This window comes from Capricornis sumatraensis, chromosome 4, assembly GCF_032405125.1.
Source record: "Capricornis sumatraensis isolate serow.1 chromosome 4, serow.2, whole genome shotgun sequence".
NCBI classification, from domain to species: domain Eukaryota; kingdom Metazoa; phylum Chordata; class Mammalia; order Artiodactyla; family Bovidae; genus Capricornis; species Capricornis sumatraensis.
In genome coordinates this window covers 138,272,672-138,296,348 of record NC_091072.1, presented here as the reverse complement: position 1 = coordinate 138,296,348, position 23,677 = coordinate 138,272,672, and the positions used below count along the sequence as shown (strand labels likewise).

At 37.8% G+C, this 23,677-nt stretch overlaps 1 protein-coding gene across 2 annotated transcripts in view; it reads right to left on the bottom strand.

The window, feature by feature from the left end:
- Nucleotides 1-23,677, bottom strand: part of EPS8 (EGFR pathway substrate 8, signaling adaptor) — a 208,135-nt gene that overhangs the window by 9,065 nt on the left and 175,393 nt on the right. Inside the window, exons 15-19 of one of the 2 annotated variants that reach the window (XM_068969707.1) lie at nt 19,180-19,313; nt 15,467-15,566; nt 13,806-13,949; nt 12,567-12,602; nt 3,790-4,012 (exon numbers count right to left, since the gene is read on the bottom strand). In XM_068969707.1, coding sequence (XP_068825808.1) covers nt 3,790-4,012; nt 12,567-12,602; nt 13,806-13,949; nt 15,467-15,566; nt 19,180-19,313 — 637 coding nt within the window. The remainder of the gene's footprint in view (nt 1-3,789; nt 4,013-12,566; nt 12,603-13,805; nt 13,950-15,466; nt 15,567-19,179; nt 19,314-23,677) is intronic. The other variant, XM_068969706.1, reaches the window with a different exon arrangement.

The window sequence follows — 23,677 nt, the reverse complement described above, 5'->3', positions numbered from 1 at the left end:
CCTTATGGTAAATAGATAGAGAAACAATGGAAACAGTGACAGACCTTGTTTTCTTGGGCTCCAAAATCACTGCAGATGGTGAGGGTAGCCAATGAAATTAAAAGATGCTTGCTCCTTGGAAGAAAAGCTATGACCAACCTAGATAGCATATTCAAAAGCAGAGACATTACTTTGCCAACAAAGGCCTGTATAGTCAAAGCTATGAATTTTCTAGTAGTCATGTATAGATGTGAGAGTTGGACCATAAAGAAAGCTGACTGCCAAAGAATAGATGCTTTTGAACTGTGATGTTGGATAAGACTCTTGTGAGTCCCTTGGACAGCAAGGAAAACAAACCAGTCAATCCTAAAGAAAATCATTGGATTTTCTTGGATAATCATTGGAAGGATGGACCCTGAAGCTGAAGCTCCAATACTTTGGCCATCTGATGCGAAGAAGTGACTCATTAGAAAAGACCCTGATGCTGGGAAAGATTGAAGGCAGGAGGAGAAGGGGATGACAGAAGATAAGATGGTTGGCTGGCATCACCAACTCAATGGGACATGAGATTGTGCAAGCTCCGGGAGTTGGTGATGGACAGCAAAGCCTGGTGTGCTGCAGTCCATGGGGTCACAAAGAGTTGGACACGACTGAGGGACTGAACTGAACTGAGCTCATATGACACAGGCTCCAGCAGCTGGTTTGAATCAATGAACCTGTTGACTTTTTTTTCCTTGTCCATGGCTATCTGGTAACATTTTTATGGGTGAGTATTCAAATTACAGATCCTTCAATTTTATTATCTGAAGTCTTATCAGACTTATTAGAGACCATATGTGGAGAACATAGGTATCACAAAATGTATATTTTGAAAGAAACCAGGCTACCAATAAAAAAATGTGTCTGTTTGCTTCAAAAAGACTGTTGAGAAGCCCCAACATCCATTCAGAAGAAATGTTCTCCAAAAAGTGCTCACAAAGATAAAAATTTATCATGAGAATATTTGTTTTACAAAAAGGATTATCTTTATTTAGTGACAAACTATTTTTTGAGCTATCTCTAAAAGGAACATTATATAAGTAAATGTAGAATGTTACTGGTGTAAGGAAACAAATACAAGTGTTAATTTGAGGAGAGATGTTTATGTTTTACATACCAATGTCACCCTTTTACTTATGAAAAACAGACTTAAAAATGATGAGTCACAATTATCAGGAGAGTTCTCTATCTTTATAAAATTCTAACCATGCCTCTTTCCCATTAGGTTATTCTTAGTTTCTAAGACTAGGACAAAGAACAAATTGTCCCAGCCCACAGACTGTTCCAAAATTGGGCCTGGATGCCTATGAACACTGATTCCAGGCCTGGAAAAAAAGTGCCACCATGTCAAAGATTACTGCACTGACGTATCAGAGAAGGGAGATATTATAAACTGGTGGTAAGAATGAAGAAACTCTCTGACAGCAATATTTTCCTTGGGGAAATCAACAAAAACATTTATAGAACTTTCTCATCTCAAAACTGTGTCTTTATTGTCTGAAAAAAAAGAAAAGCAACCTTTTAAAAAATAAACAGAAATATAGCCATTTTAAAATTTAGTAGCCAATTATACACACACTCTCAACCACACATGTGTGCAGGCATAGTTGTTTTTGCTGCACAAAAAAAGTTCATCATTTTTCCAAAACTTCATTTTTCCATTAGTTTCTTTGGTAAGATTAAGATATGGATAAGAAGGTAATTTAAAATTTAATATACTTCAGTTGAGAAAATAATGTATAAAAGTAGGTTTGTGCTTATTGTACTTAACCAGACTTTCTAGAACAATTAAACAGTAATAGTTTCAGTGTCTTCTTTAAAAAAAAAAAACTTAATTTATCAAGAAGGACCACAACTGAATAGATGGGGCTATGATTTACCGAGATAAAAACCTGAATCTCAAGTATCCCATCCAGCTATAAAGTTAATAGTTCAAGACATGTATCTGGATGCCAGAGATGAGATTTCACATGAAGATGAATTTTCGAGTTACTCCAACAGTATAAATAATAATGAAAGTAAAGAAAATAGAGTGATCATCTACAGTAAAAGTATGTTTATATGAGAAAAGAACAGAATCCAGAACTAATTATATTAAGCTAGCGTGATTGTGTGTGTGTGTGTGTGGGTGGGTGTGTATACACACCATATATATGACAGGGACAGAGTAAAGGGATGAAAGAAAGTGAAAGTGTTAGTCACTCAGTCATGTCCAACTCTTTGTGACTCCACGGACTGTGGCCCATCAGGTTCTTAAGTCCAAGGAATGCTCCAGGTAAGAATACTGAAGTGGGCAGCCAGTTCCTTCTCTAGGGTATCTTCCCTACCCAGCTGTCAAACCTGGCTTTCCCACATTGCAGGTTTTACCATCTGAGCCACCAGGGAAGCCAAGTAGGTGGTTAAAATAGTTAATCCCACTGGACGATTGTAAGTAAAAAATATGGGAGACCCCTGCAAGTTAATGATTACTCAGGAAAGTAGCTTTGCTTAACCACAAAACCAAGCAGACATGCTCAGCCACAAAACCATGCAGCAGAAGCACGAGACATCCCAAAACAATAGGACAACGGTGGGGTGAGGCCCACATCCTGCCCAGCGAGCTCAATAAGTCAGTGATCCCTGGGACATGCTCTGTGCACACATAAACAATAATTTGTGGACCTAGTTTCACGAGGCAGGGACAAGAAAACTCCCCTGCTTGACCTGGAGGAGGAGCTGATGATGAAAGCATGACGTCCACTCAACAAAGACAAAGAAGTTCTTTTTCCCCTCCTGATGTTCCCTTTGATTATAAAACTGTAGCCCAGTAAGTTCTTGGGGCAGGGCATCTCTTGTCGACCAGTTCATAAGCCTCACAAGTGTCCTACTGTAATAAATCACTTTTTATCTGTCTCTGTGCCTCTCAATGAATTCTTTTTCTGCAGTGAGACATAAAGGACTATGGTACTAGAGCTCTTCAGAGCTCTGAACCAACACCCAACAGTTTCAGATATATATTTAGACTTCCCTGGTGGCTCAGATGGTAAAGAATCTGTCTGCAATCTGGGAGACCTGGGTTTGATCCCTGGGTCAGGAAGATCCCCTGGAGAAGGAACTGGCAACCCAATCAAGTATTCTTGCCTGGGAAATCCCATGGACAGAGTAGTCTGGTGGGCTAGAGTCCATGGGTTTACAATGAGTCAGATATTAAAGTATAGAGAAAATAATTACATTGTTGAAGGTCTCATGGCCACCAAGTGATGTTTCACTATACAGACAAGCCTGTCTGGCTTCAGAGTCTGCATTCAGCCACCACAATATATTGGAATATGTGTAGAAATACACACATTAGAGAGTAAAGAGGACTTCCTGTTTCTTAGAATTACTTGGAGGATAGGAAATGAGATATAAGGGACTTTGCAATCAATGAAGCACCATGCAAGTACAAAGGACTATTAAATATATTTAATAATATTTATTACCAGCAGAGGGGCTTCCCTAGTGGCTCAGTGGTAAGGAATCCCTGCAATGTAGGAGCTGCGGGAGATGCACGTTCAATCCCTGGGTCAGGAAGATTCCCTGGGGGAGGGCATGGCAGCTCACTCCAGTATTCTTGCCTGGAGAATTCCATGGACAGAGGAGCCTGGCGGGCTCCAGTCTATAGCGTCGCAGAGTCGGACATGACTGAAGTGACTTAGCATACACCAGCAGAAACAACACAACAATTTTTACCTAGTAGTGCTTTCCATTCACAGGAGAAACTGAGCATTTTTGCCTCCCTGGGAAACTTACGGTCCACAGGAACTTGTTTTTGTCGCTGGCCGTCTCGTACAATACTGCCACCACCGTCGCTGGAGCTGCTGTTTTGACGGGTGATGTTTGCCGGGAGCTTTGACACAGGAATAGGTGCTGGAGTGGAAGGTGGGAGGGGAACAGGGACAGGAGCTGGTGTTGGAGGAGGTGATGGGGCAGAAGGAATGTCGGTGGCTCTTGGGCCATACTCCATCCTTTGTTTCTACGAAGAAACAAATAATTCATTCAGAATTGTGAGGATATAAACCTAGGCTAGGAAAATAAATTACACTTTGGATGTTGTTGGCTATTTATTTGTAAACTGACTTTCAGATCCACAGCAGATTTGTGGGTGTGTTAATGCACACACATGCACACATATAACCCTCCAATCCTACATGATGCAACAATTATTAAAAATTACTTTTAAATATCCTACACATTTGTTCAGAATCAAAATGTAAATTCAGCAGTCAAAAGTATATACCGATAGCAAACAGGAGTACTAACGACAGTAATAAATAACAAGAAAACTAAATTTGAGCCAGGAATCATACAACAGCAGGGTAGGCAAAAGAGTTCTGATATCAACAATCTAAGGCATTAGTTACTCCTTATTTTAAATGCATGTTTTATTCAAAAGTGTTTAATTCTGTTGTTTCCAAGTAATTTTCTAAAAAGAGGGATAATATTTCAATAGATAAAAGGACTATGCTTTAAAATAAACAATTTTAGAATACTGTTAATTTTTTCAAACCATAACCTTTTGGGGCATCATGTTAAAGCTAATTTGTTAAATTTCTTGTTAAAAATAGGACTGTGGTGAGGGTCATGAGATAATCTTTCATTAAATGTTTATGACTACATCTCAAAAGCATATTATTAGAAAAAAGGTCATGTGGGGATTTGCATTTTAAAAGGCAGATGTGACAGAATATATAACTTTCAGTAATTTTTAAATGATTTAGGCTATTATAAAATAATCTTTTTATATATATATTCCCTATTAAACTAAAAACAATAGTTAAAGCTTTAAACAAAATAACAGATAACTGTATTAGAATAAGTTCCAAATTCTCAAAAGGCAATTTTTTGGATCGGATCAAAGCTACAGAGCAATGACTTATAATTTAGGTAAAGTTTAGATACAGTACTGGCACAACTGTAATTATTCTGAAATTCAGGATTAGCCAATAGAACACAAAAAGCAAGCCTTTTGGTAATCTGGTTCTTTGTCTAGAAGAGTTTTTTAATTTCTAAATTGGCCCAAATATAAGGCAGTGTTGATTTTAAAAGAGGCCTTCCCAATTTCCACAGAGATCAAAAATATCAAAACACACACCACACACATTCACCACTTTTACTTAAGAAACAACACACCATCCTCAGAGGCACCGTCACAGCAAATGAGTAACACCTGTGGAAACCGGACGGGGACGCAGTACCGGCTCACTGCTGTCCCTTTAAAAGCTGCCATTCACCCTCCCGTGGGGAGGGGAGGCAGGAGGATTATGAGCCAAGGATGGGAGAAGAACTAAGAGAAGAGTTTGCCCTGCTGCTGTTTCTTGGAGGGGGATGGGAGCGAGGAGGAGTTAAATTCACAGAGCAAGCCGTGGAGTCAGATGGGAGAGAGACAGACTTTGCCGGCCCCTCCACATCCAAGGCCTGGAAACATTCCAAATATTCGATAATCGAGTACATTGTTATTATCATCTACAAAACAACGTTCCTATATTTGGGCCAATAAAATATTTCGAGCAATCAAAAATACAGCAAACATCACAGACCTGTAACACTTAGCACACACCAATGTCATCTGATTAACATATACACAGTGTTCCCTTGGCAAAAATGTCCTCGGCACATGATTTCATCAAAGGTTAGCGAATTCTCACGTTAGGATTTCAAAAGTGTCAGCATTTAAATGATTGCTTTTAACACTTAAACAAACCAAAAACTGCTATCAGCTTCTGCATTCCATGATATGATTCATATTTTTCTGCTTTCAAAAAACAAGAACAGCTCGTGTTTTGCTAGCCATCAAATAATACTGTGAACAGCTGAATACCTGTGTTATTGTCACAATCAAGCCTGCACACAGGCTCGTCAAATCTTCTGTGCCTCGTTTCAATCATCTGTCATTGCTACATAATATAACTTTGTCAGTATAATCTATCACAGGCTTAAGATATATATGTGTGTGTGTGTGTGTGTGTGTGTGTGTGTGTATAATATGCAGAGAAACCAAAGGAAAATGTTTCATGAATTAGGTTGTAAATTTTATTTACTTGCATATTTCCCCCTTTTTGTGGGCCTCCTACCTGCCTCATGCTTCCAACCCCTGAAATAAAAAAGGGATGGGGCAGGGAGTGCCTTCCTTAAATCACTACAACCTGTTCCGAAACGAAGATGGCTTTTCCATGGAAATGGCTAAGTCATCCTCCATGGGAAGGAAAGAGAATCAGGCCTGACTCGTGAAATCACTTTTCTCTCTCTCTGCCCTCATCTTCTCCACTGTCGTCTACTTACCACCCAGTCACTGCTCTTCCCCTTCTTCCCCTAACTGTTTCTCGGTTACTTCTGGTTGGAAGTAGAGAGCCCATCAACTTAATGGAAAGTCTTAGAGAGTAGAATTCCACCCCGAACTTTCTTCTCCTGAACCAAGGGTGCTGAGTCTCCAAACCCAAAAAGAAATCTTGGCCAACTATTCCCATTTTCCCTGGGACCCTCCCAGTGTTAGCACTGAAAGTCCCACATCCCTTTGGAGCCCTCAGTAGTGAGCAGACAGGGATGATGGGTCATCTCGGTGTGGCACTACTTCTCTACCATCATCGGTACTTCCTAACTCCTGTCTTTTATCTCCCACAAATATATTTCAAGTTCCGCTTAAAACAAAATCTCTCTTGGGTTTTTTTCTCTTTCTCTGAAAGTCAGAATTGCTAGATTCCATGGAACATGTTGGCTTCCCAGATGGAGGTAGTGGTAAAGAACCTACCTGCCAACGCAGGAGAGGCAAGAGACTTGAGTTTGATCCCTGGGTCGGGAAGATCCCCTGGAGCAGGAAATGGCAACCCACTCCAGTATGCTTGCTTACAAAATTCCATGAGGAGACTGGCAGACTACAGTCCATGGGGCCACAAAGAGTTGGACATGTGACTGAGCAAGTGAGCACACATGGAACATGCACTTTCTGTTGATAATTAAATCCAGTGAGTCACTTTTCTGTAGCCACTAAAGCTAAGTAGAAATTCTCAAGGATTAAAGAAAGAGATTTGTCAATAAGCTCTTGATTCATGCAAGATACTGCTTCAGAGGGGAAACTATGCAAGCAAGGCCAACAAAGCCATTAAAATTGAACTGTTCTTAAAAATGGATCTACACATTTTTTTTCCCCTCTAAATTTAGTCTCTTTGGCATACTGCAGTGAAAACTAGGCACAGCTGGAACATTTGGAGGGTGTTAAGTCCAGAGATTGAATCCAAAAAATTACATCAAAAAAGAAGTGCCTTGAGGGAATAAATGTGGGTTACCTCTGACAGCTCGCCAAGTAATTGCTATTAGGAAAATGGAGCAAATCACGTCAAATGAGAACATTTAACATAGGAGATGGAACTACGACAATATCAATTATACTTCACATCAAATATCATAGAGTGTGAGATAATTAGTTTTTGGCAGTAAAATTACCTGCCCACAAATCAACCAGAGAAAGAGCCTGTAAATATACAATTAATTTCCACCACTATCCAGTCATATAAAACAAATTATATAGACTCACACTATAGTATAAACAGTGTGGAGTATTTCAGTGATGATTTGTGTATCCAAGTATTGTGTTTAAAATACTAAAGTAAGGGTTCATCTTATAGTTCATAAAGAATACAACTACAGTTCATTACATGTAAGACTAATTCTTCTTATAAGTTGCTTTACAAAAGGAAATACATCTATATATCATGATTTTTTTAGCAAGTTGAACTTGTAAGCACTTAAACAAAATTTTATAATGGTGTACACATGCATGTTGGGCAGGAATTTCTATATACATGGAAACAGAGAAAAAGAGTAGGTATTATTCAAATTATTGCAAGAAACATTTGGAAAAATTTCCATGCATGAAGCAGAATAAAAGTATCTAAGACCATCCACCATCCCAGTCTAAAGACCATGCCTCTACTTAATAGATGAATAGAGTGTTTTAAGATTAACTTCAAAAAAAATTTTAAGAACTGAATATTATTAGGATGTTGGTCTGCTGGAATGAATATAAAGACATCTTCAGTAAACTTTTCCTCTCTGCCCAGCAATATCTGAATATTGAACCTGAAAAACAGCGCATTCGTAACAGGAGCTGAAATCAGTAGTGCTAGTGGTGTAGTATCCACCTGGAGAAAACATCTCCACTTCTACGGCTACTTACACATGCATATGGAATATAAAAGAATTTTATATCTAGACCGGATTCTCGAGATCGTGAAACTTGGTCCCTTCCATTTCACAACTCAGCAAACTGGAGCACAGAAAAATAATATACGAGTAGCTCATGGAGCTCAATATCAGAAAAACAAAAAAACCCAATTTAAAAAATGGGCAGAAGACATACACAGACATGTCTCCAAAGAAGATATACAGGCAAATAAATACATGAAAAGATACATCGCTTATTATTAGAGAAATGCCAATCAAAACTACCATGAGATATCACCTCACACTGATTAGAATGGCCATCAACAAAAAAATCGATAAACAGTAAATGGTGGAGAGGACGTGGAGAAAGGGGAACCCTCGTGCTTTTTTGGTGGAAATGTAAATTGATACAGCCACTGTGGAGAATAATATGGTGATTCTTTTAAAAACTAGAAATACAACTATCATATGACCCAACAATTCCACTACTTGGCATATACCCTGAGGAGATGCTTTCTTTAAGGTCATACAGCTACTCAGTGGCAGAGCCAGGATTAAAATCCTCATCTACCAGGACCTAGACTGGAGCTGTTTCCATAATACAACATCTCTTGCTCTGCAATGGAGCAGACAGGAAAACTTTCTGTTGAACTTACTGGACCATAATGACCAGACACTCAAAAGTATATGCATCTTGGTAGGGAAGCATATCTATAATAATAATAAGCAGAGACTTAACAATAATAATAAAGAAAAGAGTTCTTCAGTCAAGCCTCTGAGGATACTGGAAATAATAGAAGAGCAGGGTTTGGTTTCAGACTTGGCATTCAACATGAAAATCGATGTCATGGAGATCAGACTTATGGACATGGGGAGAGGGGAAGAGAGGGAGACATGTATGGAGAGAGTAACATGGAAATTTACACTACCATATGTAAAATAGATAGCCAATGGGAATTTGCTCTATGTCTCATGGAATTCAAACAGGGGCTCTGTATCAACCTAGAAGGGTGGGATGGGGAGGGAAATGGGAGGGAGGTTCAAGAAGGAGGGGACATATGTATACCTATGGCTGATTCATGTTTAGGTTTGACAGAAAACAACAAAATTCTGTAAAGCAATTATCCTTCAATTTAAAAATAAATTAAAAAAATAGAGATATAACATACAGCATGATTTAAAAAAACCTATGTCGGCAAAAGGGTGATTTTGGTAGACAAACAGTCCAAGGGCAAGACACCAGGAAGTCAAGTCAGAAGACCTACAGGAAACTTGATGTGGCAAGTAGATGCCAGGAGGGCAGGAAGCATCCTGGAGGTCCATGTGTTGTCCAGTGAAAGAAAGCCAAAAGCCTGGAATGCTCGATGACAGTATTTTCATCAAAAGGTAGGTCATTTATGTTCATTTCTCCATCATCTCTCAGGAACATTTACTTCTTTTTCCCAGTGGTTTCATCCAACCTTTTATTTTTTTTTTAATGTCCTGCATCTTTCATAAATTCTTTATTACCTCCCTTCCCTTTAATTTTAAAACTTTGCTGAAGCCATGGGGGAAAACACTTTCGGTGGGAACGGCTGTCTTTACAGAGAGCTGTTAAAATTCACTCCAAGTGTGAGGATCTTAAGCAGCCTGGACCCGCGGGGACATCAGGTGGCAACTCAACAACTATTTCAGACTGGTGCCAGGTACGAGCATCCCTGCCAACGGCAGACAATCTCTACCCAAAAGTGCGTGAGCCACAGGCAATGGCTATTCTCATGCCCCTCTTCTAGCAACTGCCACTAGTTATTGATTGCCCCAAAAATTTGTTTGGGTTTTCAGGAGCATGGCACAGAAAACCTGGACAAATGTTTGGGCCAGCCCACTATATATACTTATTTACAAGAAATATAAGCATACGAGAATAACAGTCCTAACACTGTGCCTTTTAAAAATTCAGTGCCTTGCAGATGCTGCATGTACCTCCCAGGTGGCTCAGGGGCAAAGACTCTGCTTGCCAATGCAGGAGACTCAGATTTGATCCCTGAGTTGGGAAGACACCCTGGAGAACGGAAAGGCCACCCACTCCAGTATTCTTGCCTGGAGAATTCCATGGACAGAGGAGCTTGGTGGGCTACTGTCCATGAGGTTGCATAGAATCAGACGTGACTGAGTGATGAACACTTTCACCTTTCACAGTGAACACTCTATGCCTATGCAAAACAGGGTATCAATCTTTTCTAAGCACTATTTCCCATGTCAGTCAAGTATATCAGAGCGTGGGTTATGATTCTAGAGTCCCAGGGCCCCATCCTGGCTTCACACAGCTGTGTCATTGTGGGCAAGCTCCTTCTCTGTACTTAAATTTCCTGATACATAAAATGTACTGACTTCACAAGTTTGAGGTAGGAATTAAATATCCTAGTATTTGTGAGGTCCTAACGGACATGGCAGAGAGCCTGAGCATCTTTCTGTGGTACAGTACAGAGATTTAGAATGTTTTCGTTAAGAAGTTTCTTTAAATTTTTGTAAAATTTTGGTATCATTGGATGGACAAGATAAAGAGAAAAGGGTCAGTCACTTCTGAGCAGAGAGAGGGTCATTGCTCTTGATACATGAACACAAAGTAAGGGCACAAAGCCAGGGGAGATAGCCCGGAGATTTGATTCTGGGCAGCATGCTTTTATAGAGGATCTGCTCAGTGCTAGTCTTCATCAAGTGTGAGATGCTGGCATTCAATAAATATTTGCAGGGTGAATGGATGAAAGATGAATAAGACACAGAATCCACTTTTAATATGTTTGTAATCCAGTGGAGTTCTATCAGACTAGGGCGTTAGGATTACTGAAACCAGTAATACAGTGGCATCTTTATTTATTGCCATTCTGAAAACAGCTGCATAATTTTTATTTAGATACTTTAAAGTATCTGGTAACACTTATAGAGATAAAATAACTGGCAAATATTTCTGAGGCTATTTTTCTTTTCTTTTTCACTCTAGTCGCTTTTCTCTGAGTGTGTTACAAATACTTTGAGAATAGGAATCCTTTCAGAGTCATATTTATGCCAGATAGCAGATTTTCAAGCTTGCTTATTAAAATTTTACAAGATTTTGGTGGTTTTGCTGGGATCAGACCAAAGTTTTCAGGAGGTGTTAAAAAAAAATAGATTGCTTTTAATGCCTTTTAAAAGTGGTGCTTCCAAGCTAAGCACGCACGCACACACACACAGCTTCTATCCACATTTCTATGTACTTCACCACATTCAGAGCTATATCCAGAAAATTTCAACAGACAGTCAGATAGTGTTGAAAAGTTTAAAAGGAAAACAGCCCAAACAAGCAATCCCTACAAGTTTCTATTTACATAAAGTAGCCAAGCAAACTCCTGAAACCCATGAGCACTTAAAAAATTTCTTGGTTTTGCCAAAGTTGACAAAAAATATCAGCTTGAGGCTCTGTTCAAGGAAGGAGAGATAGATTTTATGTTCTCAGAAAGTACTCTACCTATGATATGTATTCATAGTTTTGATTCAGGTTTAGACAGAAGCAACCTTTAAACAGAAAGTCAACTTATGGCCCAAGCCAGGAATCTGAACTGAAGAAAAAGAAGACTGAACAGTAAACAGGAAAGGGTAAGAGAGGCTAAACTCCCCAGGAAATCTCAAGTGGGCAAAAATACTTAGAATTCACGTTTGTATTTGCAAGTTTTAGGTATCTTATTTTATGGGAGTTTGCCATTCCTAGCAACCAAGCACACAAATAAAAACACAGTTGGCTAAGTGTTTCTAACACTTTATATATAAAATCTGGGCTTCTGTTCACATATAGCAACTCAGGATATCCTTTGTGAATAGTGCTTCTTATTGCTTACCATGAGTTAAATATTAAAAACAGTGCTTATAACATGTACACACTGCTATACTCAAAATGGATAACCAACAAGGGCTTCCTGTATAGCACAGGGAACTCTGTTCAATGTTATGTGGCAGCCTGGATGGGAGAGGAGCTTGGGAGAGAATGGACACATGTATACATGCGGCTGGGTCCCTTCGTTGACCACCTGAAACTATCACAACATTGTTAATCAGCTCTACCCCAAGACAAACAAAAAATTAAAAAAAAAAAACAAACAAACAGTTGCAATAGCTCAAAGGGTATACACTCTATCACTGGTTTAGGCATACACTCTAACACTGTTTAAGGCATTCAGTCAAAACTTCTATAGCAAAGAACACAAATAACTGATATTCACAAACCAGACAGAAGCTTATATTTGGTCAGGTAATCACATCACAAAGTCAGAAAAGTAAGAACTTAGGAAAGAAAAAAGTATTAAGACTTGATTAGAAAATTCACTTCAAAAATCCATGAGAAAGAGAGTAGACCGTACCTTGAATAACTCAAACTCCTTCTTTGGCATCAAGAGCTAATGACAAATGATGAACATAAAATAAGTACATGATACATAAGCGTAGCAGACCAGCCTAAACATAAGCACAGCAAACAGGATTCCCACTGCCATCACTTTAAGTTATCAAGATATATAAATTGTACATCCATTCTTTATTTTAAATGTTTGCTTGATTCTGGAATTCCAGTAAGGTAAATGTCTCTCCGGATAACTGTGGGACGTGCACTGGGCTTGAATGCTGTGTGAAGCCAGAAGTCCTTACAGGATGATGGTAGCAGCACATGACCACAGTTCTAGGCGTGGACAACCTGTGTTTTACTAAGCCCATGGAATTTCACGATTTCACTGCATATTCTACATAGTTTCAGCTTCCACTCAAATCTGTGAAATTATTATGCAGTCAGATGGGACCTTTTGCTCAAAATTCTGAAAATGAAAAGAATTTTCCCGGGGCCATGGGCAGGTAGTCACAGCGGGTTCAAAGACTAAGCATGGGACAGTCCATCCATTCCATCTCTGCTGACAGGTCTGACTCTAGAGAGCAGGTCGCAGATTCAAAAGCACGTGGTACTGGCCCAAGTCTCACGTGATCACCAAATGTGAAGAAAGATAATGGTGCTAAAAATTGGGTGGAGGGTCTGCCATGTGAAGGTAGTTTTTTAAAAGGGATGCGATAGTCGGAAAGTTGAAAGCAAACAGACTATAATCAGTCTATTCAGAGGATGAGAGCAAAGTCTGGGGAAGATGAACGGGTAGACACTCCAACCACTGTCTCAGTGCCATCGTCTATCAGGACCCTTGGGCAGGAGGGCTCTGGGTAAGGGTGAAGAGGCAGAAACACTACTGGGTTGGCCAAAAAGTTTGCTCGAGTTTTTCTGTAACATCTTAAGGAAAAACCCGAATGAACCTTTTGGGCAACCCAATATTTCTCCAAATGTCAAAAATACTATATGGTAGAAAAACACAGTATTCAGAGAAACAGTCACTGAGATAAAGATCTTAAGCAATTGCCTGAAGAGGTAAATCAGAAAATATATGTACAATTCTTCATTACGTCCCTAGCCAACTGTCCCAGCAACCTAGGGAAACAAAGGTATAAATTATACAATCAGTGAAGTCTCAAAATGACCAGTACATAAAAAGTGTTTAAGTGCTGTTGAGGGGCAATGAATCTAAAAATTTGAAAAAGTTAAATTTTTGCTCAAAAGTCATAATTACCTGTATGGTATGTGTGTAAGGTGGATCAGCTCGCCCTAATCCAGATTCTGGAGGTCTCACGATATCCAAAATGTTATTTGGCACAAATCCAGAGTCTCCACTTGCATTTCGAACTTTCCACCATTGCTTTCTGTCATCAAGGATCTGTCATCATGCAAGAAAATAAAGATGTCATTTCTGTACCAAACTAATCTATGAAGGAGGTTCAATCTTTATTCTTAGACCAGGCAAATGGTTTCACTTCTAATACACTGTCTCAACCCCAACATACTGTGGGTTAAATGATTCTCAGGAATTACACTAAGAATTACAATGAGTAATATAGAACAGGTATGGTACCATTCCACCCCAGGTCCATATTACTTCCCAAGAATGTTTAACTATTTGTGGCATCAGAAGTGTTTAAGATGAGTCACTTGGAAAACGTCTATTGTTTCCACTGTTAGAACAGACAGGAAATATATTTTAAAACTTTTTTTTTTACAATAACTATTATGACCTGGCCACATTATATATTAAAAAAGATGACGTCTCAGTTATAACTAAAGAAAGAGATTTTGGTCATGGTGGATTATTCCCAAAACCATTAACACACTCACTGCTGGGTACATTTGTGCAAGGGTACTAAAACAGGAAGGAGGAAATGTTCTCTCTTTTTAAAATAAGATGGTGTCCCACTACTGGGCACATACCCTGAGAAAACCATAATTCAAAAAGATGCATGCACTCCAGCGTTCACTGCAGCACCATTAACAATAGCCAGGATACAGAAGCAAGCTAAATGCCCACTGAGAGATGAATGGATAAAGAATATGCGGTACATATATACAACGGAATATTACTTGGCCATAAGAAGGAATGAAATTGGGTCATTTATAATGATGCAGATGAACTTAAGAGTCTGTCAAACAGTGAAATAAGTCAGAAAGAGAAAAAAATATCATTTATTAATGCATATATAAGGAATCTAGAAGATGACACTAATGAACTTATTTGCAGGGCAGGAATGGAGATGCAGATGTAGAGACTGGGCACGTGGACACAGCGTGGAAGGGGAGGGTAGGACAAATTGAGAGAGAAGCATTGACACATACACACTGGCATGTGTAACACAGACAACCAGTGGTTATCTGTTATCCAGTTATCCCAGTAACTCCATACACTGGGAGTTCAGCTTAGTGCTCTATGAGGACCTAGAGGGGTGGGATGGGGCAGTAGGAGGTAGGCTCAAGAGGGAGGAGATAAATACACACACACACACACACACACAGCTGATTCACTTTGTTGTACAGCAGAAACACAACATTGTAAAGCAATTATATTCCAATTAAAACAAAAACAAAAATTGTGGTCCATCTACATCTGAAGTGATAATCATCCTTGATTCCAGAGAAAATAAAGGCCAGAAGAAGGAAGAGGCCAAAGTAAGCCAAGAAATCCAACCACATTCCCCACGAAACAAACACAAAAGAGACAAATCAGATATCCCTTCCTAAACAGACACAGATATCTATAATATGCTGTATCCTTGGAAAGGTAAAATATACCAAAGAATAATTTCTTGAGCTCAGCATTTCTTTGAGGAAGGTTTAGATATATGCTGGAAAAGGAAAACAATAAGTTTACTTTACTAAGAGTATAAAAAGGTAAAATTCTATTACCTCTAAGATATCATCCTTTTGAACTGAGAGCTCACTGTTGTTTCTTGCCACAAAGTCATACTTGGATTTGGCGTATTTCTTGGGTTGTAGATCATAATTTCTACAAAAAGAAAGAAAAAAACATGATTACCCCGCTAGCTTTTCCTAAGAAAAACAAAAGTAAAATGCTAAGGCAAGCCAATTTCTACCAGAAACCATTTGGACAAGTTATTTAGATAGTAGTTATTTTATTATATCTTATAGAATACGAGAACTAATGAAAAAACTCTGGCCAGGGTAAAAATAAATAATGCAAAATCACAAAGCTAGTTAGTGCAAAGCCAAATCTAGAATGCAAATCTTTGAATTCTTTGTCCATTAAATCCAATATCCAAAGTATTGGATATTGTTTTGCAAACCAACATTTCTACCATGAAAGGGCCAGGATAATGATCAATGTTACCAAGTGTCATAAAATTAAAAGAGACTGATGATAATTTCCAATTGTGGTAATTTAAATTATATGTTGATTTCACTGATTCAAGCAATGACTTCAATTCAAAAACCAAATATCTATGAAAACATTATGACTAAGTGTTAATTTTTAGGAAACCTTTGTCTTGTTATCTATATTGCAAAGGAAGGTATGGATTAGTACAAGACAAATAACACCTCTTAATTTGTTAATTAATTTACTATAAACTTATTTTAAGAGTAAGAATACATATATTTTTAAAAAGCTTTATTTTGTATTGGGTTACAGCTGATTAACAATGTTATGTAAAAAACAAAAACAACATTATATATAGTTTTAGGTGTCCAGCAAAGGGACTCAAGACATAAATATACATGTATCCATTTTCCCTCAAACTCCCCTCCTATCCAGGCTGCCACATAGCATTGAGCCAAGTTCCATGTGCTATACAGTAGGTTATTGTTGGTTATCTGTTTTAAATATAGCAGTGTGTACATGTCCATCCCAAATTCCCCAACTATCAAGAACATGTATATTTTTTTAAAAGGAAACTTTCTTTAAAAACCAAACACTTCCTTTAATCATTAAATGACAATTAACAAGTTTAACAACGTAATTTTAAAATGCTTTTATATAATATAATAAAACCAGACATATCAACAATATACTAATATTTTCATTGCAATAATGAAATAGTAACTTTATTTTAAAATTAATTTTACTCCCTAATCTTCTCCTCTATTTACATTCCCACGTTTCCTCATATATTTCTGTCAGAGAAAAAGCCGGAAGGAACTAAAGATGCTTGGTCTTTCTTCCCCTGTGAAGTGGCCATTCAGCTTGTTGCCCACCTAGATCGTCTGTAATATCGAGTCACAGTGGGGGCTGCAGGACAGTCTTTGCTATTTTGTACGTCTTAGAAGTAACTGCCAGCATGCACTTACAAAGTGCTTTACAATTTACAAATCTTCACGGTTTATAGTTTCTTGCCCTCTATAGATTAAACATGGGTAAGACACTGACCATAGTCATCAATCTGAGAATCACACTTTGCAATTTTTTAGATGTACCAATGCTTCTTAAGAGATCTAGCTAGCATGTATTAAAATGTATGGTCTCTGTTTCTGATTTGCAGTAATAGATACACACCTAATACAGGGTCTGCACATAGAGATACACACCTGATACAGAGTCTGCACATAGAGGTACACACCTGATACAGAGTCTGCCCATAGACATACACACCTGATACAGAGTCTGCACACAGAGATACATACCTGATACAGAGTCTGCACACAGAGATACATACCTGATACAGAGTCTGCACATAGACATACACCCCTGATACAGAGTCTGCACATAGACATAAACACCTGATAGAGAGTATGCATATAGAGATACACACCTGATAGAGTCTGCACATAGACATAAACACCTGATACAGAGTCTGCACATAGACATACACCCCTGATACAGAGTCTGCACACAGAGATACATACCTGATACAGAGTATGCATATAGAGATACACCCCTGATAGAGTCTGCACATAGACATAAACACCTGATACAGAGTCTGCACATAGAGATACACACCTGATATAGAGCAGACACAGAGAAGGTAATGATATGAGACTTCTAAAAAAAGCCACGAATTGGTTTTGAATAGCAGCAAACTATAATCCCTCAAAGGTGAGGGCTCTGAATTCAAAAAGTGCTTTCCCTAAATGGCACTATAATTTCAATGAAGAGTGAATATACTTCATATGGTATTTACTGCATTTCTGGCATGTAGTAAGAGTTTAATAATAATTATAAAAAACAAACTCCAAATCTCTGTATTATATTTCAGACCAGAAAATTTTCAGTTTTTGTAAGAATGATGACAAATTTTCTTAGCAACATCAAAGATCCAGGTGTCTATTAACTATTCAGCTTCCATTAATAATAAACCCAGCTGAGAGAGACTGGACCCCTGAAGATAACAGATATTCAATTTACTCCTTTAAAAAATTCTTTCTCTGGCTAAATATTGACAGTTTTAAGGTCTCTATGCTTGAATATCCCTTCACTAATAGAATTTCCTTCACTAATCTGAAATAATTTCTAGAATCATCACAGCTAAGACAGAAAAAAAAAAGGAAAAGGATAATATTAGGATGAGGAACAAGTTACTCAAGAATTTCAATGAAATAATTTTTAATCTTCAAAACTGATTTTCACCTGTATCTACTAAAAATTGAATCTATAATTAAAACTTCTTTCATAAGTTGACATTTTCAAAATGTATTACTCATTGCTGACTTTTCTTTGTACTCAATTTAATATGTTACTAGTGCCCTTAGAATAATAACTGTATAATTTCCATATCATTTTACTCAAGTATTACCTCTGTTATCACTCCTGGAAAAAAGAAAATTTTAACCCCACCTTGTCTAGATTCTAGTAAGGAAAAATATATACTGAAATTAAGGGTGTCTAACACTCATAGTAAGAGATGCTTTGAGATAGGAAAGTACTGGGGCCGGCTCTCTACCCCACTTCATCTGAATGATCATTCTCCTACACCTTTGTTATCACTGTTTCACCTTTTCCTTTCTCTTATATACATGGGTTGTCTCCATATAAGCCTCACATACAGTTTACATTGGAAATAAGTGGAAAAAGTGAACCTATTTCAATGCAATTTGTTTCTTTCTCATCTTAATTCTCCATTTTTGCCTACACTGAATTTTTTGAGAGAGTAAACATGGGAAAATAAATGAAGTATGAAACTGAAAAGTAAAAATGAAATACAGAATGAAATGGTAAAATGGTAAATAAGGCATTGATTCTATTTAAATATTCAGTTTATATTTAGTTTAAATACTTTAAACCTATCTAAAGGAGGGTTTGTTTGTTTTTGCTGGGAGAGACAAAGATAGAAATTATTTCCTTTAAAAGTTACAGAGCTGGAAAGATCCTTAGAGACCATCTGGTACACACTAGAGAGTTTCAAAACAATTCTTAATTCACAGATTCTGTCAGAAGCATCTTTTAAAACATGGAAAGTCATCCAATGGCATTTGTGTTGTTAGAATTATATATTGGAGACCTTGCTCACCAAAGCCAGTGCTACAAAGGAGCAGCTGAAACTTTAACAGATAATTACTAGATGGGAAGTTTAAAGAAGTAGTGGACAGTGCAGACACTGGCACCTCTATCTGTGTGAAGCCAGAGATAATCATCTACAGCTCTCCAAATCAGGCCAATGAAAAGTTACCTATCTACATGGCGAAGAGGAGTTGGCTTAAAAGCAACAGCAGCCTCCCCTTGGTCCGAATGGGGCCCTCTTCCATAAATGTTATTGAATGCCGTGTACCCATCAGCTGAAGGATACTCTGATGCACTGGAGTGCTGAAAGACAAAGCAGGGAAGGTTAAAAAATCACCACAACTGTTTGCATGAGCAGTGGCATCAGTTAGCAAGAACCAACCATCTACTACACTGTGATCAACTTCATTTTCAAGTGATTGACTATTATTACATGTTAATGTATATGAAATGGAAGGGCGATACATTTTTGGCAAAGGCCTACTTATGATTAAAAAAAGGTAATCAGTGCAAAGACTAAATCTTAATTCCAGAAATAATCAGGTATAAAAAAACAAGAAATTCTTTCCTCTGTGTGAGTGGCTCAGTCGTGTCTGACTCTTTGTGACCTCATGGACTGTAGCCTCTCAGGCTCCTCTGCCCATGGAATTTTCCAGGCAAGAATACTGGAGTCGGTTGCCATTTCCTATTCCAGGGGATCTTCCCCACCCAGGGATCAAACCCACATCTCTTGTATCGCTTGCATTGGCAGGTGGATACTTTACCACTGAGCCACCTGGGAAGCCTTCTTTTCTCTGAAATTTCAATAATAGGTGATTTTGGTATTAGGCAGACTTTAACAGCTTGTATAAAAAAAAAAAACTGGTTGGAAAACAACAATAATAAAACTCTTAATCTTTGCTTTGTATGTTTAAGAAACAAACCTTTAATACCCTACCAAAGGAAATACTACTGCAAGAAAATCATCTGAACTCTACACATTAAAATTATACTACTCTCTCTTTATTCTTAATTTTAAATGTACATGGACACTATGTTTTTCTTAAAAATGGCAGCACTATTATCAGATTTACTGTTAACAGAAACACAGAAAAACATTGATCTTGACAGCCAATAGTACACGATAAGAAAATGCTGAAGTCATTTCTTTTTGCAGTTAACACAATTAACACAGTTAACAGATGTGAGCCTACTGGGCTACTAAAAGGGAGAACCATTATCTACGGGTCCCATTAAGCAGCACAGCTTTAAAGATATGGCAAAAAAAAAAAAGAAAAAAGCAAACAAAAAAGCTCATCTAAGGATTCTTGTATTGTTTCCTTATATACAATGAAATTGTGATAGCTAGTTCCAAGTGGCACCAGTGGTAAAGAACCTGCCTGCCCACCTTGCGGGGTATAACAGTCCATAGGGTCACAAAGAGACAGACACGACTGAAGAGACTTAGCACACATGCATGCACGTGGTAACTGTACAACAGACCCTAAAGCATTAGAATTCCTTAGCTATTTCAATTGCTTATGGATTCACTGGGACAAAATATTTGAAACTGGGAATGTTTCAGAAAAGTTTTGAATGCATGTTTACTATAGTTAATTCTAGTGACTAAGTTGGCAGGCATAGGGCTAAGTTCATCCACAGACAGAGGAGGTGAAGATGTCTCCAGTGGACTGCTGCTGATGTCAAAATGCCCATTTCATGTAACTCCTGTGGAATATTTATCAGGATGCTGCACTTAACATACAAATACAGATAAACAATTTTTACCATTTGAATACCTTAGCTTAAACCATCAACAGAGTGAAAGGGCCGTCTGTAAGATGGGGCAAATCATGTATCTGATCATGTATCCAAAATATATAAAGAACTTAACTCAATAGCAAAAAGCAAACAATCCAATTAGGAAATGGGCAGAGGAACTGGATAAACATTTCTCCAAAGACATACAAATGGTCAATAGGTACATTATGTAAAGGTGTTCAACATCACTGATCATCCTGAAAAAGGATATCAAAACCACACTGAGACATCATGTCACACCTGATAACAGCTATTGTCAAAAAGATAAAGGATAACAAGCATTGGTAAGGATGTGGAGAAAAGGGAACCCTTTCGCACTGTTAGTGGGAATGAAAATTGGTTCAGCCAGTATGGAAAACAGTTATGAAAGTTTCTCAGAAAACTAAAATAGAACTTTCATATGATTCAGCAGTCCCACTACTGAGTATAATCTTGAAGAAGATGGAAATAGGAATTCAAAGAGAATTCTGAACCTCAAACTTCACTGCAGCATTATTCATGATAACCAAGATATGGAAAGAACCTATGAGTCCACTACAGATGAGTGGATAAGGACGATGCAGTATGTGTGAATATACAATGGGCTATTATTTGGTCATGTAAAGGAAGAGAATCCTGCCATTGTGATAATATGGATAAACTTTGAAGACATTATGCTAAATGAAATAAGCCAGGCAGAGGAAGACAAACACCACTTGATATATGTGGTGTGTAAAAAAGAAAAAAATCAAGTTCATAGAAACAGAGAGTAAAAAAGTGGTTGCCAGGCTTGCGGGGGTGGGAGAAATAGGGAGAGGCTGGTAAAAGGGTACAGACTTTCAGCCATAAATAAATAAGGTCTGAGGATCTAATGTAAAATGTGGGGACTACAGTGCATAACATTATATAATTAAAACTTGCTAAGAGAGTAGAACATAAATGTTCTCAACAACAGATAAATATGTGAGGCGATGGGTGTGTTAACTAACTAGATGGAGGGCAGGGAATCCTTTCACAATGTATACCTACATCGAATCACAATGAAGTAGACTTTAAAAAGCTTATATTTTTATTTGTCAGTTACACTTCTATGACACTCTAAGTAAAAAATAAAGAACAAATGGCTTAATTTAATTGTGCATCACATCCGTAGGAGCGAGCACAGGCACTAGATGATCAGGCCATCTTTATTAAACGCTATTGTGAAGGGAAGAGTTGAAGAAACAAGAACCACCCACACCTTCTGCCTGGCTCTGAACATGACAGTGTGGTCAGATGGTATGAAATCACTGGTTTTGAGAATAACTGGGAATATTAGCAGGGAGGAAAGAAATGATGACAACTGACTAACTGTGATGACTATACAACGTAGTTTAGGCGGCGGCTGGTTTTGAGGAAAGAGAGTATCGTCACCCATATTTGCCACTCCTCATCACCTATGCCTTTCAATTCAAAACAAAATCACCAGATCCTGAATCACCCAAGTCTTGTCCTGAATGCATCTACTATAGTTGCACTAAAGTATAATAAAATCTCTCTTCTGGGGATGACTGCATTTTCTGCATTGTTAAATCACCATTACTTTAGCCTCTTTTCCAACAAAATCTTAAGGCATAAAATCCCCAAGAACTGCTAGCAGGTGCTTTTCAGTTCCTTTTTTTTTCAAATGTCTGAATAAGTGCTCAAGCCATAAAATGGAAAATAGTTTACCGTGGGAAAATGATAACTCATTACAAGGAAGAATTCTCAATAATTCTTGTAAAGATACTTATTCACTGAGAGTAGACAAACTTTTACACTGGAAGCCAGGACATATTACTCTCTCTTTAAATGCACAAATTGAAAGACAACTCACAAAAGTGAATTTCTGAGGCATACATTATTAAATGGATAAATTTCCTTCTTTAAGATCTGAGGACTGTAAGCAAGAAATTTCATGATTTGAAAATACTCAGCTGTAACTATAGCAACAGCAAGTGTATCATAATTTCATGATTGATTACATTTTTTTTCCTCCAGAAAAGTTACCCTTTATGAGGAGGGAAAATTCACTGTGATGAGGTCTGAACTATAAAATACAGCTAGGGACATATGTCTGCTAACCAGGGCCAAGAACTGTGAGGTCATCTTTTTAATCACGCAATTAGAGGGAAAGGCAGTTACAGAATTCACCCCGACCATTATCTGCAGCCAGAGAAAAAACAGAGTAGAAAAAGATTATTTTCAGAGTAGTATATTTGCTTTATTTGTAAAATTTCAGAATTTAACCATTCTTTTATAACACTATGGCTATTGTCCAAAGAACTGATTTTAAGAAATTTAATTTATATAAATGCTTCTCCCTAGAAGTGAGGATTTACTTTGATTTGCTATTTCATTCCTTGATATCAAAGTTGCCACACTGTAAATACCCACAGGGATCTGAGAAAATTAAGGAATTCAATAAAGGAAATGAACAGGACTTTGAGGAGGATCTATTCATGAATTTTGTGTTTCTCCTTCCAACTAGACCTCATTTGTCTAACTCCTCGGGTTCCAATCATGCTATTTGATTTGGTTCCACTTTAAATGGTGTTTAATTTTCTGTCACAGAAAAACTCATTTTTAAGGAATGTGAAGAGATAACATACCCAATTTGAATCCCTCGATCTGCTCTCCCCATAAATTAGTCTAAAGCCTACCAAAGATCATAAAAGATGCAATAAATTTTACGATCTCCTCAGGGTGTAATAGTGGTGTAAGTCATCATTTGGACCTAGGACTTGAGTCCAGGAGAAGCTCTGGCCTTCTAGCCAGGCTGATAGGACTTAGGAAAGCTTAGTATGAGGCAAAAAAATAAAAGAAAGAAAGAAATGAGGCATTCAGGAAAGAGCAGCTTGGAACAGGCT